The 16117-nt window shown below is 48.7% G+C and overlaps 1 protein-coding gene across 1 annotated transcript; it reads left to right on the top strand.

Moving 5' to 3' along the window:
* Nucleotides 1-7772: 7772 nt before the first annotated feature.
* CEBPB (CCAAT enhancer binding protein beta) lies at nt 7773-13195 on the top strand. Its single transcript, XM_030007629.2, has one exon. The coding sequence runs from the start codon at nt 8126-8128 to the stop codon at nt 9110-9112; it is 987 nt and encodes a 328-aa protein (XP_029863489.1). The 5' UTR covers nt 7773-8125; the 3' UTR covers nt 9113-13195.
* Nucleotides 13196-16117: the final 2922 nt, after the last annotated feature.

Below are 16117 nucleotides of genomic sequence, written 5' to 3'. Positions count from 1 at the left end.
GGGAAATGCACCAAACCACCCAGGAACTTCCCAAAAACTTGACCTAGCTGACAGCCAAGGACTGCTCCGTGCTGTCACTTCACAGTGCTCCGAAATCACCGCGTTTCTGAAGCAGGCTGAAAGGCACGCTGTGTGCCTCCCAGAGTCTGCCCTGCCGTTTGGAGGATCACAAGTTAATTAATAATTAGCTGGAATCATGTGCTCAAATTAGCAGTTCTTAATGAAAAAAGGGCTCAGGAATTCACTAAGTCCTGGACTCATCAAGACATATACATATATATATATATATACACACCTCGAAAGTTCTGGAAACTATAAATGACAATGATTTGCTGCTGACACAGAAGAAGGTATTTATCTGAGAAGGGGATTTTTCTGTTTTCTGTTAATTAGGTCATAAGCCAATTAAAAGGCATTAGCGTGGGGTGCCTCAGTTTGTTGGACCGGGGCTGTGTTTAGACTGAGGGATGGGAATGTTCTGGCATCGAGGGATGCCGATGTTCTCATTAGACTTTTGTGAGGTTAGGCTGCTCCGACGCTAAGGAGTTTGCAAAGATCCTCTTAGGGTTACAGTGACCTCGATAATGCTAGTACGGAAGTGGTGTAAACGTGAGTGAATTAATGTCAATTCAGTAGGATATGGCACCTTTAAATGTGTTTTGAGATATGTGACCATCTGTCCCCATTATGAATGTGTGAGTTAGGGGAAAGACATAAACAGTTTTAGTTGAGGTGCGGTTCTTGGGCCTGTTTCCCACGATACCTTCAACATCTGTTAGTCACCTTGTTTTGTCAAGGCAAAAGGGCTGCCAGTATGAAGAAAAAGCAGCAAATTGCCAGCCAGGTTTGGCTTTGGATGGGTTACCCAGTTTTCTTGGAAATGGTTATTAGTTTTGCCTTGGTGTCGGCTGGAATGAAGCTGCATCCTTCTGTAATAACACCAGTGTAGCTGCCTAAAGACAAACCTTGCAAAAGGAAAAAGGTGCTTTGAAGCCCCTTCTGATCTCACCTCAATGCGACAAGACAGAAGACCATCGGGGGGGGGTTGTTCCTTTCCTAGGGACAAACCAACGCTCTGGACACATCTGAAGAATGTTCCTTTTTTTATCATTATCTGGTGGAGGAGGGAGAAACAGTAAGTTAGTTCATAGACTCTGGTGAACCTCCAAGAGCTGGTACAGCCGCCGTACCCCCACACCCCACGAAAGGGTGGAGCCCTGAGGGTTTAGCATTGCGTGAGTGCGACGGCTTTTACAAACACCACCTTAAAAGCGATGGATTAGGCAACCTACCGGTGACCTGGTACAGGTATCAGCGTGGCTAGGACAAGGCTGCCGAGACTCTGAACGGAAGTCTGTATTAAGAGACTAATTCCGCAGGAAAACCTGGATGCTCTTTGGGGAAGATAAGGACCATATGGGAACACGACAGGCCGTATTACCGTAAGGGGCCCTTCAAAGAGCTAAATCGCCGGCCGGTTTATTTAGGGGCAGCAGATAGCCAAGCCCTTGCCGTGCTGTTCGTTTTCGGCTCCTTCCTGTGAAAGGTCCCCGCTGTCCCTCGGTCCCCTGGGCATCAGCCACCCGCCAGGCCCCGGTGGCACCGGGTAGACAGAGGGAACGGAGGCATCCCTACCGGGCACCGGGGGCAGACTGTTCTCTCTCGTCCCGAGATAACATCACCCGCAGCTGCACCTCAGCCAGCTCACCTCAAGAGAAAAAACAACTGTGAAAAGAACGGCCCGACGGGCCTCCGGGGGGGGACCGTTCCCGCCAACGCCCCGGCCCGGCCCCGCCCCCGCTCGGCCACGCCCCCGCCCCGCCCCGCCCGCCCGCCGCTCGGCCCCGCCACGCGCCGCTAGGTGGCGCTCCAAGCCCGGTGACGGCGGCGCTGCCGCGGCGGGGCCGTGCCCGGCGGCGGGCGGAGCGGGGCGGGCGGGCGGTCCGCCGGGCCTGGACGGAGCGTGACGGGTGCGAAGGGCCGTCCCCTGCCGACAACCGCCGTGCTTCGCGTCCGCCCCGCCCTGGCGAGCCGTGCCGGGGACGGGGCACGGGGCGGCGGCGGCAGCCGCGGGAAAACCTTCCGCGCTTCGAGCTGCGCAGCCCGATTGCCAATGAGTTGTTAGGGGCGTGAGCCGAAGGACGAGGTTTTGTACGTTCCTCGTGGAACTCATCACCTGGTCCTCCGCCGGCCTCCCGCCACCGCCGGCTGCGGCGCCAGCGGCGGCCGAAGGGCGGCCGGCCCGCCCTACGCGAGGACGGTGGTTTCACCTGGCGCAGCCCTGGCTACCGTCCCCCGCTGCGGACTCGGAGCAGGCAGGTCACCTCCAGTTCTCTGCATGCTCCCCCCTTACGCCTCTGTACCTGAGGGCTGCCCACCCACAAGGTCGGCTCGCCGGCGCGGGGCAGCGCTCGGGCTCCGCTCCCTCGCCTGCTACCCTCACTGACGCAATTCTGGTCTCTGCCCGAGCCACAAGGCACGAAGGGAGCAGAAGCTGGCTGCAGCTCCCTTGCTGGACTCTCTCTGGCATGGGAAAGCGTCAGTGGGTGGGAGAGCTGGAATAGCCACTCCTACGGCTCCCGTCCAAAGCCATAAACGCAAAGATAGCGACAGGGACCATGAAGCGAGGTATGCGGAGGACGGCACGCTGTGGCTATCCCCCCCCCGGTACCCGGTCCACCAAGGCCAGCTGCCAGATGACACAGACCAGCCCAGGGGCTGTTCTTAGATGCCAGCACTCAGAACCAACAAGTCCTAACTCATTCCCTGGCAGCCCCACTTTCCCCGTGGTGCTCGACACAAGATGAGAACAGATTAAAAAAAAAAGTGTTTGTACAATCTAGGGCACAAACCTTTAATGCTTTTAATGAAGAAAAACCTTTCAGTTCTTCACTTAAGGCCACTCTCCTGTCACCCTCTCTACGACTTGCCTCTGTTTATATTGCCCCTGGCAACACACACTATGGCGTTCTAGCTACCTGGCCTGTAGCCTCAGGACCTCTGAATTGTTCTCCTCTTTTAGAAATTTCCTAAATGAATTACCAAGTTCTGTTACTGGGAACTTCTGACTCTTGGCAGGGTATCCTGGAACGATAGGATGCCTGTTCCCTTGACGGATCTTTCGAAAGCTTGGATATGCTAGAAAAAAGCATTAATACGTGGTCTGTAACAAATTCATCAAAGTCAGATGCTACGATTACCTAGGAAATGTCAGACAACTATGGAGAACTTCTGGAAAGTTAGTGGACAGCAACTTCTCTGCCATTTTGGGGGGAATACAAGAAAACAGGCTACTCATAAAATACAAAGTCCCCTCTTACTGTCCCTGCTTAGAAAGACAGCCCACGTCTTGCCAGCCAGAAGGCTTCAGCATGGACTTTCTCTGCAACACGGGACTGGAGACTGGAGCTTCTGCTTTGTCACTGCTCCCTTCCACAGGCGTTTGTCTGCACTCTGGCTCTCCCTCCTTTCCTTTCTTTCGCAGAGCCACAGAGCGGGTGCTCTGACCTCCAATTTGCTCTGGAAAATTCTCAGTCTGGTAGGGGAAGGTATTTCGCTCATGTTGTCCCACCGGCTGGAGGCAGTGGTGCCAGTCCCCAGGTGTCATCTCTGCAGCACTCGGTAGGGCAAAGAGCAACATGTAGATAAAGCGGGGATTGAGCAACCCAGCACTGCAAAGGCCAAGCATGCTAGGTCAGAGGTGAGCAGAAAATCAGCAGAAGACCAACAAATACCTGAGCATCGCCATGTCACATGGGAACAAGGGGTGAGGGAGCACTTAGGGAGGGGGAGGACTCTGGTCTGTAACAAAAGAACCGAAGGAGGCCAGGAGACATGGCCTGCAACCGCCTGGGGAGCTGCCTGCCACTGGGGACTGCAAGGCAGAGTATCGCAGCTGCAGTTTCAGAAGAGAAGAAAGCATGTGGCAATCGTTTTTTATGTTAAAATGAGGCAAAGTCTCGAGCCTGGCCTAAGAGCTTGGGGAGACGGAAGGAGAGCCAACCTCTCTCTGAGTTGAGACACTGTCCCTGTCTGACATCTCATAAGTGCTGTTTTTTTACAGTGGAGAACGGCAAGTGGAAAGCAATAGATTGAAATCTGGCCTCTGCCAGGTACAACTTATGAGTTGTTGTTGGCTAAGGTCTGCGGCTGTATAAAGAGGGACCTGGGGCTAGGAAGAAGAAAAAACAGAGCACACAACACGCTCAGAAATAAATTTTGATTTTTTTTCAGCCTTTATTGCAACATTGCTCTACTTAAGGCAGTCTTTCAGGCAAGGTCCCCTCTTATGCCCCTGAGACCTTCCCACACTACCTCTGTGCTCTCTCCCGGCCTGCCTGCTTGCATGGATACTACTCCGCTCCAGAACCCCTCACATTCTCCTCTTTAGCTCACCTCCAACATACTACCTACAGCATCTTGTTTGTTGATGCAACTGTCAGCTTCTGGCATTAACTTCTTTCCTCTTTGCCCCTCTTCTGCCTCTCCATGCTGTTTTAAGACTGCAGGTCTATGGATGAGCAGCTGTGTTCACACAGGGTTTAGCATGATGCAGCTCTGATCTTACTGATCTGCTAAGAGCTACTGCAAGGGAGATAATACAAGAGACAAGTCTGCAGCAAGAAGCATCAGAAATTACAGACAGCCTTGTTCTAGACTATGATCCTCAGTCCACAGACCTTCTTACAAACACTTCAGCGTTTGAGCCGTCACCATTAAACTAACAGCATCTCCCCAAAGCTGGTGTCCTTCCAGGGACAGCTGCTATAGACCTGGAGCGCGTGAACTGGAGAGCTTGCAAGAAATCCTGGAAAAGAAGACAATTTCCAGGAAGAAAATGCCTCCGCAATGCTTTATTGTAGGGCTGAGCCTGGAGCTGGAAAGTTGTGGCTTCTACAGTACAAAAGGGAAACTGGAGAGCAGAATTTAATTCACGACAGAAATGAGCAGTGAGAATGAGATTCCTCCCTCCAGCTTTTCACCATTCTGGTATCCTTCTGCTACCCTCCCGGTACCTATATTGTTTCACACATGAATGTAGAGGAATCTGGACTCTATTGCATCAGAATTTTGTTTTTCTTGCTCAAAAATGTTGATGTTCTTACTAAGTAATTTGTGAGTTATGCTGTCTCCTTCCTCAGCTGACTAGTTCTGAAGAAGAGAAATCATGAAATCACTAGAAAAAAGGTGCTTTTCACAGAAGTGTTGCCTTTCTGCTGCAAATTGCTCTGTTGGGAGACATGCTGCGGAAGGGCTGCTGCCCTTGGGTTTTTCACAGTGAGAGACCAGTGCCCAGATCACTTCACGAGGAATGTCTGCATCTCTTTTCCTATCTAAAGCACCTCTCTGAAGAGGTTTTCCAGGACGATCATTAGCAGCCTCTCCATATCTGGCCCGGCCAAGCCATGGCCCTTCACGGGGACAGAGCTCGGTGTGCCCAGACCTCCGCCCAAGCCTCTGTGGTGCAAGCCTCGCTCTGCACCTGTTCCCATTTCAAAAACCCCATTTCTGGCCATGCATTTGTTATGACAAGTGCAGAAACAATTTAAAAGAGACCAGAGTTAGCTCAAAACCTGCTTGCCGAATGCTAGGGTTTTGGATAAGTGGTTAGTCCCGCCAACAAGGTTCCCATGAGAAGCTGAGAACGAACGTCGGCTCCCTGAGAGTGGATGTTGGGATTTGAGGTGAGCTGGAGGAAGTTTAAAGAGATCCAGGCACAGCAGGGAGGTGAGGGGGGAGAAGGGAAGGAGGGGACAAGCTGGGCATCCAACCTCAATTACCACCCGGGCTGACGTGTGATCTCGGTGACTATGGGATTACTCAGCACTGGCCTGGAAAGAAGGTGTGGGCCACACCATCCCTGATATAATCTGTTTCACATGACAGTTGCACAGGCGTTTTATTTTGTTAGGGAAGATCAGCCCGGGCAGGAGTACAACTTTCTGCTGCCGAGCGGCAGAGAATAGGGCAGAAATTTGAAGAGGGCAAATTTAGATCTCCCAAAATATCCTGAAAAACTGCCCAGGAAATTTACCAAGCAGCTTTAGCGTTCAATTTTAGCCAACGGCCGTGGCAAGCTGAAGACCTGTCAGGGTAATGCCAAGAAAGACCAACCACGCATTTCAGCAGGTCACCACGGCAGGAGACCTCCTGCCTGTGGGTCCCTGAGACATTTTGGAGGTAGGAAGCACATGAGACCGATTTTAAGAGTTCAGTTGCAAGGGCCAGTTAGGGCAGCCACTGGATGTAACTGCCAGATCAGAATGCAGGATAAAGATGCGGAACGAGGGAGTAAACAGCCAGAAGAACAAGCCCTGGCTCACTGCAACTTGCCAGTATTTGCACCCAATACAGATGTTTGTATTTATGAAGGTATGGGCTCCAACTACAACCTCCAGACCCAGCGCTCTGGCCAGGCCCAGCTCCAATTTAATCTCTGGTGCATTCACCAAAGATTTACTTGGTAGATAAAGATGGAACTGGAAATATCTGAAGCCTGAAAACCTGTTAGGGTACTTTGTTATGGAACGAAAAAATCCTTTTAAAACGTGAAAAGAAAAAGCAAACAAAAAAAAGAAAAGAACGAAAAAGTCCTATGATCCACTGACTGATTCTTGAATTCTTCCTCTTTTCAAAGTTCTGAGGTTTGAACATTATGAACAGTTGACTGTTTGAATGGTATAATGCAATACCTGTTCCTCTGGCTTAACGTTACAATATTTCCCACACCGCAGGATTGCTTCACATTATTCTAAGAGGCAGTGTCATTTTCCCTGCAGTGCTAGGTCTTCTTTACTGAGGCGAAGGACACTCCTACTTCCTTTAATTATATGTTTTGTTTTAAATTAATGTCCTTTATTCTGGGGATGAATCACCAGCTTGTAGACAGGTAAATGTGGGAGTAAGAGAGTGAAAATATAAGTTTGATTCCCAAGGTGGGTGTCTTTAATTAAAACGGACATCAAGATTCAGTCTTCCTTCCCAAACTTAACCCCGCCATTCTAAAAACACGCGGATTCCATGTTTCTACGCACGTATCTCCCTTGCCTTCTGAATCGCGTTACAGACGGTCAGCGCGCAGAGAGATTCCCTATCGCTTGTGTACCCTGACGGTTGCACCATGTCACGGAAAGTAAATACGCCAAGACAAACTTTAAGGCCACCGTCCCCGCGCGAAGCCATGGGGAGGGGAGCTCTGGGTTCGCTCGGCCCCCCGGCTGCCGGCAGCCGCCAGAAGTCGAAGCCCGCTCCGGCTCCCCTTCGCTCGGCTCCGTGCACGTCCGTGCGGCCCGTTCTGCCCGCCCGGCCGGGGGGATTCACCGAAGCGAGGCCGGGCCGGAGAATAACGGGACCTGCCTCCCACTATGCAGCTTTTCCCCCGCCCTGCCGAAAGGACTCGGAAAACTCCCTCCTGCCTCGACTTCCCCGAGGGCAACGCGGGCGCCGGGCGGGATCGGCGCCCACCTCCCCGCGGCCCCGCCGGCCCCGCGCCCCGCCGCCCGGTGCCAAAGCCGGCGGCCGCGCCGGCGCGGAGGCGGCGGCAGCGTCCCGGGGCACGACACGCGTGTCCCCGCGGGGCCGAGCCGCCGTCCGTGCCGGACCTGACGGCGGCGAGCCCCGCTCCGCCCCTCACCTGCAGCCCGCCGCCCTCCCGCGGCGGCAAAGCCCCGGTTTTATTGCGGCCGGCTCGGCGGGGCACCGCACCGGCACACCCGCCCCGGGTGCCTCCTCCGGGGCCGGGGCCGGGGCCGGGGCCAGCAGTTCCCGAGCGTGCAGCGTGGCAGGCGGCCAGGCGGTGACGCGCCTGTTGCTATGGGATCCACCGCCCCTATAAATAACTGAGGAAAGGAACTTTCCTAAGTCAGAGACTTTAGGACGCGGGGCCCAGAACCAGATGGTCCGGAGGAGACGCGCCAGCTCCCGCCGCAGCACCCGGAGCGGTGAAGCCCCGCCGCGCCGCAGGAACTGAGCCGGCCCGGGCGGGCAGCGCAGCCGGGGGCCGTGCCCAGCGCCAGAGACTGAGGCAGGGTCCGGAGCCCCCCCACCCCGACGGCGGCAGCTCGATCCTCTGCCGGGGGGGCCCCCCCTGCGTCGTCTTCTCCTCCCCGCATCCCCCTTTGCTTTCATGCAACGCCTGGTGGCCTGGGACGCAGCATGCCTCCCCATCCAGCCGCCCGCCTTTAAATCCATGGAAGTGGCTAATTTCTATTACGAGGCGGACTGTCTGGCTGCTCTCAACAAGCTGCACCCGCGGGCGGCCGGGGGCCGCTCCATGACCGAGCTCACCGTCGGGGACCACGAGCGAGCCATCGACTTCAGCCCCTACCTGGACCCCTTAGCATCCCAGCAGCCGGCGCAGCCGCCTCCTCCCGCAGCAGCAGCAGGGGGCAACTTTGAGCCTCCCTGCAGCAGCGGCGGCGGCCAAGATTTCCTTTCCGATCTCTTCGCCGAGGACTATAAAGGCAGCGGCGGGAGCAAGAAGCCCGACTACACCTACATCAGCCTCGCCCGGCACAGCCACCCCTGCGCCAGCCAGAGCCACAAGCCCGGGGGGCTGCCGGGCTGCTTCCCGCCCCAGATCGTGGAAACCAAAGTGGAGCCGGTCTTCGAGACCCTGGACTCTTGCAAAGGGCCCCGTAAGGAAGAAGGGGGAGCCGGGCCGGGACCGGGGGGCATGTCCTCGCCCTACGGCAGCACCGTGCGCTCCTACCTGGGTTACCAGTCGGTGCCGAGCGGCAGCAGCGGGAACCTGTCCACCTCGTCCTCCTCCAGCCCCCCCGGCACCCCCAACCCCTCCGAGTCCTCCAAGTCCGCCGCCGCCGGCGGGGGCTACTCCGCCCCCCCGGCGGGCAAGAACAAGCCCAAGAAGTGCGTGGACAAGCACAGCGACGAGTACAAGCTCCGCCGGGAGAGGAACAACATCGCGGTGCGCAAGAGCCGCGACAAAGCGAAAATGCGCAACCTGGAGACGCAGCACAAAGTCTTGGAACTGACGGCCGAGAACGAGCGGCTGCAGAAGAAGGTGGAGCAGCTCTCCCGGGAGCTGAGCACCCTCAGGAACTTGTTCAAACAGCTGCCCGAGCCCCTGATCGCCTCCTCGCCTCGCTGCTGACCCCCGGCCGGGCCGCGGGGCGAGCGGAGCCGCCGGCTCCTTGCCCTGCTCAGCGCTCCTCCCGGGCCGGGGCGAGGGGAGAGCCCGGGGGGGGGCGGGTTGGTTGGTTGGTTTTTAATTCTGGTTTTTTTCGGTCGGTTGTTTGTTTTTTTTTTTTTTTTTTTTTTGGTCTTTATTTACATGTTGGCGGAGGGCCCCGCCGCCGCGCGGGAACCTCACCGGGGGCCGGGGGCTGTCAGCGGTGGGACCTCACCGGGGGCCGGGGGCTGTCAGTCAGCGGTGGGGCCCCGGCCCCGGGCGGGCTCTGCAGGCTGCTGGGCGCTGGGGTTATTTAAAAGAGCGAGAGGAGAGCAAGGGCAAAGTGATGCAATCCTTTAAGCATGGCTGGGAATGCTGTGTACATGATGCAATCTCGTGTAACTGTCAGTCATGAATTGAGTAATCTGTTAAAGATGTTCCTACAGTTTTTTTTATTATAAAGAATAATCTATTTCTATAAGAAAATACATATGTATATTTTGGGAATCTATGCATTCTTGCTACATTTGAAGCATTAATGAACAATTTTAATAAACTTTATGACTAGGTTAAAAACAGTAGCTTGTTTTATTTTGAAGGCACGTTTAAAGTTAGATTAAACGCAGGGTTGACATTCTAGCTGATCTGGCTCAATGCTGTGATCAGGGATCAGGATTTTTGTTGGTCTTTTGGCTTTCTCTGTGACTCAGAGAAAGGAAACAAAAACAAAAACAAAAACCAAAAACCCCAAGAGAAACCCAGCAAAGAGCAGAGCTGGAAGCTTTAGCCCATTCTTGTTGCCTCATTTTATTTCCTCTAATCACTTGCTTTAGCTGCCTGCCGCTTGGGTGTTGTTTGGGGAGGAGGTGTTTGTGTTGGGGGTTTTTTGCGCTTCTTGCTGTTTTGAACGTGTAGAGCAAGATGTGCTATCCAAAACCATGACCAGTCTTTGGCAAAGTAACACCAAGTCTGAAGTGGGAGGGAGGAAGAAAAAGTAAGGGAGGAAGCTTGAAATGAGTTTTTGTTTGGGGTTTCTTTTTTTTTTTTTTTCCTTTACAGAGTTTCTATTCTCTAAGTTATGATTCAGCATTTCTTATGTTTGTAGTTTACAGGAATAAACATGAGAAAGTAGCATTTCTGTTGGATGTCGGTAATTTCGGTCATTGCTCAGGAAGCTCTCATGAAACCTGGCCAGGTGAGAGGCATATGAACGACTCTCTTATCTTTTCTCTTGAGACATTTTTCTAAAAACTGTAGATAGAGTTTCTCTGGTGAGATGTGTTTGTTTCTGTGAGCCTGGATGTTTGCTGGGGGCAAGCGACAGATAAGGGGGGGGGGATGGCAGAGGAGGAGGAAGTTTGTAGCAGGCCATAACTTTATTTCAAAGAAAACTAAGGCTCTGCCTGCTGATGGAACAAGCCAGCCTTGCCAGGGCTCCCAGGTTGTGTTATTCCCCCCCCCCCCCCTTATATAGCTGCTGTGTCGAGGTCTGTAAGAAGTTAACAGTCTCAAGCTGGTTATGTGGAGGGAGTTGGGCAAATGATCAGGTCTTACTCAGCATTTTCCATTTTCCTGTTAGGCCAAATTTAAGCATTAAGTTTTTAGATCCAGATTCCCGGTGCCCCAGAAAAGAAACTCCTTAATCATCTATGCTCTGTTTGACAGCTGAACACAGAATGGGTTTTCAGTATAAAGACAGTGGACTTGAATTTGCTGCTATACATTCCGATACAGATTGCAGAAGGACAAATCTTCAATTTGTTGCTTATTTCTAGTGTTTCTTTAAGGAAAGCATGTTTGCTCCTGAAAGAACTGTTTTGCTTTTTTTGACACTTAAGATAATAGCCTCCTGCGGGTGAATCTCCCAGAGCTCTTACTGGAATTTGTCACATATTCCCTGCTCCCGCAATGCCTCCATAGCTCCTGCTAGGAGCTGTGCAGTAGTAAGTAGTGGAGTGTTAGTCCTGATACAGATTTCACCCATTTGCTTTTTAATTTGTACAGTGCAGTTAAGTTGTTTTTATGAGACCCTAAGAATAGATTTTCTTGGGTGAGCTAGCTCCTGCACCAGCATGACTCAAGTTCTTGCAGGCAAGATAGACGTTAGATCTTGTCTTGACTGTCCCTCGTGACGATGATTACTCCAGCCTCCTGTGGCTGTTTATTCTACTATTCTTCTAGTTACGAAACTTATCCACATCGTTAGATCCTATTTTCTTGTTGTGCTGTAGGCCATGTAATGTTACCCAAACTTACAAGCAGTCTTCCCAGTCAGAACCGAGTGCTGCTGAGGGTGGAATTGCTGGAGGACTGAAGATGTCCTCAGATACATTTCTTTCTTTCTTTCTTTATAAATGATAAAGCTTCCAACAAAAGTTCAGTTTGTGGGGGCTGGAAGGCAGGGTAGATTGAAAGATAAGATGTACTAAAGGTATTTATATTTGTTTAAATAATAGTCCGGTTTTGGAGATAGAGCTCTATCAGGCATGAATGAGCTAATCCCCGTCCTTAAACTTTGCCTGCCACAGTTCAGGAGAGCCAGTGCGGTGTTGCTGCAATTTAAAGAATGATGTTTAAATTACTGCTTTATTCCAATGTATCTCTTAATTAGCATTACAGATTTCTCGTTCAGGAGGAAACTTGTGCAGCAATGAGTTTTTGCCAGAAAGATGCAGTTACAGACAGGAAAGTTGAGGACATAAATGCACCAATTTTACACTAGTCTCAGAAGGAATCCGTGAAAGAGTCAAAAGAGAATTCCCGAATCCTTCATTCTTAATCTTGTATTTCCCACATAACTTACATTTTAGGAGCTTTGTAGCATGATTAAATGCACGGAGGTCATGAAATACCCTGCTTTATAAACAAGCGTATGAAAAAGCCCCTGTAATTAAAACATTTCCTTGAAAAAAATAATCTGGAAAAAAATAGTTTGGAAATGAATCTGAGAAAACTCCAGGCACTAAAGTAGACAAAAGATTCCAAATACTATTTCTAATCACAGTGGGGGAATTGGAAAATCCCTGTCCAAACAGTGGCTCAGCTCCAAATATTGATAGTTTCCCATTACAAATAAGATTCTGTTGACTGAAAGCAGTACTGTGGTACATCTTGGTTGTCTTCTGACAGGGTCTCTTGAGCTTCTTTTCCTAAAGTGACTTTGTTACAGCTTGTGGTAAGACTTTGCAGTCTATATGCAGGCAAACCTTGCAGAGTAGTTAAGGCACTTATTCCAGTAGTCCGTTTTGAATTTTATGGAAGTTTATAAACAGCATTTTCTTTGGGCTTTTTTTTTCCCCCCTTTCAAATTATTTATTACATTGACTGATTCATACAGGTTTTTCTTGTTACTACTAAAATAATAGAGTTTCTTCCTATGTACAAATAAGTAAGATCAAATCCCTAGCACTGACATGCCCTTTGCAAAGCATCTAGCACTGTTTTATCATTTGCTAGGTGTTTGAATTCAGTTGTGCTTAGTTCTGCAAAAGGAATCAAATGTATAATTTTAAAACAAAATATTTAAAATACAATACAATTTTGTTAGCAGTTCATCTATCTATTAATAGAAATTATTAACTCTCTGCTTATCTGTCCAAAGCATGTATAACCCCGTGCAGCTCTGACACTGTGGTGTTGCTTTTAGACTTTTCCCACTGCCTTCCATTAGTGACTGTTGGAAGATGCAGGAAAATTTACGCTTGTTTCTATACTAATCGTTTCTCCTCTATCAAATGAAACCACCCAAATTGCACACATGCACCAAAGGGTTATTGGGCGGGAGACTTGATCACATTTGATAACAGTATGGTTTTTTCCTCATTGAAATTCTGCGATAGCCTTCAGATATTGAAATTACAACCTGAAAAAAGCTTTATGCACAATGTTAACCTTTACCATTTCATTGCTAGAACAACTGTCATTGATGTGGATGTGTATAAAAATATGAAGTTACTCTCATACTAGCTAGTTTTCAAGCAATGTTTCATTAGCTGTGACCAGAATAAAAGTCAATGCAACTCAGTATCTGCTTTAATAAAGAGAAAAAATTTATATGAGGCCAAATCACACATCTTCTTTTGTTATTTATAGTGGTATCGCTTAAGATACAATAAGCATTGTCTTGCATTTTCCTGTCATTCATACTGATACAAAGCAAGTGTAAAGTACCACCAAACTGGAATGGCAGGGTTCTGCATTCAGTTTGTACTGGATATAGATGATTATATGGTGGATGGGGGGTAAGGACGAATTTGGTTCTAACTCTTTTTGCTACTGATTGCTAATGCAAACAAATTTTCATTACTACCCTCCTGAGTGTTAGCCTTTTTTATGTTTAAGTCTACGCAAATGCTTAACAGTCAGAACTTTAGGGCAAACCTCTTATACTAATGTGAAGTGTGAAGAAAAATTTAAACCTATGCATGTATGTTGAAAGGGTCCTAGCACATTAATCAGGAAATCCAAACAAAACTAGGAATATAGTTAACTACTCCCAAGGAAACAATTCTGTTCAAATTCTGAACACTTTTTAATTAATCAATAAAATAAAAATAAAACCATGTGGCCAAAACTGTACATTAAATATGTGAGGGCATTAGTTCTCTTTTGAGAGATACTCACTGAACAGACAAGTGAAATCATTAAAAGAATGCAGTTCTATTTAACTCTTTGCTGGGACCCAAAACATAGTCTGAGAGTTTAATCTTTGCAGCATAAAGCTAAACTTTGGTAGAAGCTGTACACTTGGATAATATCCTGAGGTTCCTGACTCTTTCACATGAACTGAGGCTGTTTTGTCCCAGCCTGGGCAGATCAGCAGCACAATTTATGGTGAGTGTGTAAACACCTAAAAAGATTAGATAGAGCCTTGGATTGACATCAGGATCATGTGAAATTTATGGTGTGGTGTTAGCCTGATGCAAAGCTACGTGAAACTCCCAGGTTTGTCTTTGAGATGATCCTGGAAGCGGCAGCGTGGCCGCCCGGAGCACCACACCACCCCTGGGGTTTGATGCCAGCACACCAGTCCTCAGGAGCTGTAGTCAAGCACAGCTCTCTGGTTCGGCATAGCCGTAATTCTGATTTGGTCAGCCTGACCTATTGGAAACTCTATTGGAAACCAAAATGCCTTTTGTGATCGTTTTCCCACCTGCTAAATTGTTCAAATGTTTAGTTTTGAATAAAAGGCTTTCCTCCCCTCCTGGAAATGTTGGTGGTTAGATCTGCCTGGATGTGAAAAACCATAGGGCTGGAATTCAAGACAAGGATAAATGGGTTAATAGTTGCTGAAGCTAATTGATTTGCATTTACAATAGGGACACATTTAGTTCCAAACCTTCTGACTGGTTGCCACAATTTCACAGAGCAGCACCAAATTTAACCCTCATTTGTTTTAAAATTTTCACAAATTTATGTATTTACTATTAAAATGATTCATATAATAAATAATAATAAATTCCAATAAAATTTTCTAGCTAATTAAAAGCTAAGGAAGACTTTGATCTACATCCAGTTTTCACCTTGCCCTGTCCTTTCAACTGTTGCCTCTGGGATTCCTGTATCACACATTACATAGCTATCAAAGCACTTCTCAGAGTTCGGGGTATTTAAATCAGAGGTTTTCGTTAGGTCTCAAAATTTCATACAGTTTGCAGAATAAATCCTCTAAGAACTCACTCATTCCCTCCGTAAGGCACACTGTAGAAGTGCTGGCTCGGTCAGCAGACCTGGTTTTGATGAACTTGCATCCAGACACCTCTCTATATCATGCCAGTCAGAGTAAAGAACTGAATTTTTGATGGAGGCTACAAGATGCTATGGTTCCTATCCCCATACAAACCAAGTGCAACGGCTTGTTTGTTTTCTATAAATACCTTGGGTTTGCTAGTGTATTGCACCAGCAGTTCATTAAGCCTGCAATAAGTAGCTCATTGATGTTGTCTAGAAATTACAGTAATAGGAATCAGTCTCCTTCAAGCAAAGCAAAAACCCTTCTAACACCTCATCTGCTGTATTCCCCTGCTCCGTTAGCTCACCTGGGATCTGGGTGCACAAAAGTTTTGCGATATATTTTCTATGCACGATCGGAGGAGCCTTGGTTTTAGAAATGAATGTCATGGTGACACGATGGGAAAATATTTCTGTGCAACATGATGAAACAATTACTTGGCTGAAGTAATTCAGGAAGGGAATCACAAGAACAAGAGAAAGTGCCTGGAGCCGGTTTGAGAAGCAGAAGGAGAGCAGTGGTGGCTCCCTAGCAGAAACATTGTTTTGCCAATTTCCCCAGCCTCTGCCATCTAGACAATAACTCGGGGGTGGATATTTCTGACAGTGAATTGCCACGCTTCTCTGAGCCTAGGTGTCTTACTTGAAACAATAAAATACAGATTGTCTCTCTTGTTTTTTGAAATACAAAAGGCCAGAAAATGAACAACCTGGAATGTAATTTATTAAGATACTTAAGCATGTCTAACATTTAAATGTACAAGGAGCAGAATAAAATCTGTGGGATAACTTGGCACAACGAGATGAGTAGAATTACAAAAAAAGGAGTAATCATCAAGGAGTTTGGTTGCTTAAAGGAATGCAAGCTGGACCATAGCCACTTACACTTAACTTCAGCACACAAACCAGCTTTCATGCCAGCTCTGTGAAGAACGAACTTCCGAGCAGCACTGCTTTCTTGCTGTTGAGTTATTGATGACCACTCATGGTGGCAGAAATTATTTTTGTGCTTAAAGTTAAGAATAGTGCTGATTGCTGGGTTGAGTCCCCAGATCTGAAGGAGTAGAAGAGAAGGCAGAAGGCCTTTATGTATGACTTTAGCTATTGGATGCACAGTGTCCTTAACCACTTTCAAAGAAAATTACATAGCTGCAGCGTTAATGAGTGCAGAATACTGACTGAAATTTAGATGCAAGGGATAAATACTGAGCTTTGAAACAAAAGAGACAGTTTCTGGTCCTGGCTCTTTATCATATA

The sequence above is a fragment of the Aquila chrysaetos genome, chromosome 3 (genome assembly GCF_900496995.4).
Source record: "Aquila chrysaetos chrysaetos chromosome 3, bAquChr1.4, whole genome shotgun sequence".
Lineage (NCBI taxonomy): Eukaryota > Metazoa > Chordata > Aves > Accipitriformes > Accipitridae > Aquila > Aquila chrysaetos.
The sequence above is the reverse complement of the archived record's forward strand: the minus strand, read 5'-3'. Positions and strand labels throughout refer to the sequence as shown.

What these genes read in the sequence shown, in the direction of transcription:
- CEBPB (XM_030007629.2), top strand. Translation starts at nt 8,126, where the DNA reads ATGCAACGCCTGGTGGCCTGGGACGCAGCATGCCTCCCCATCCAGCCG.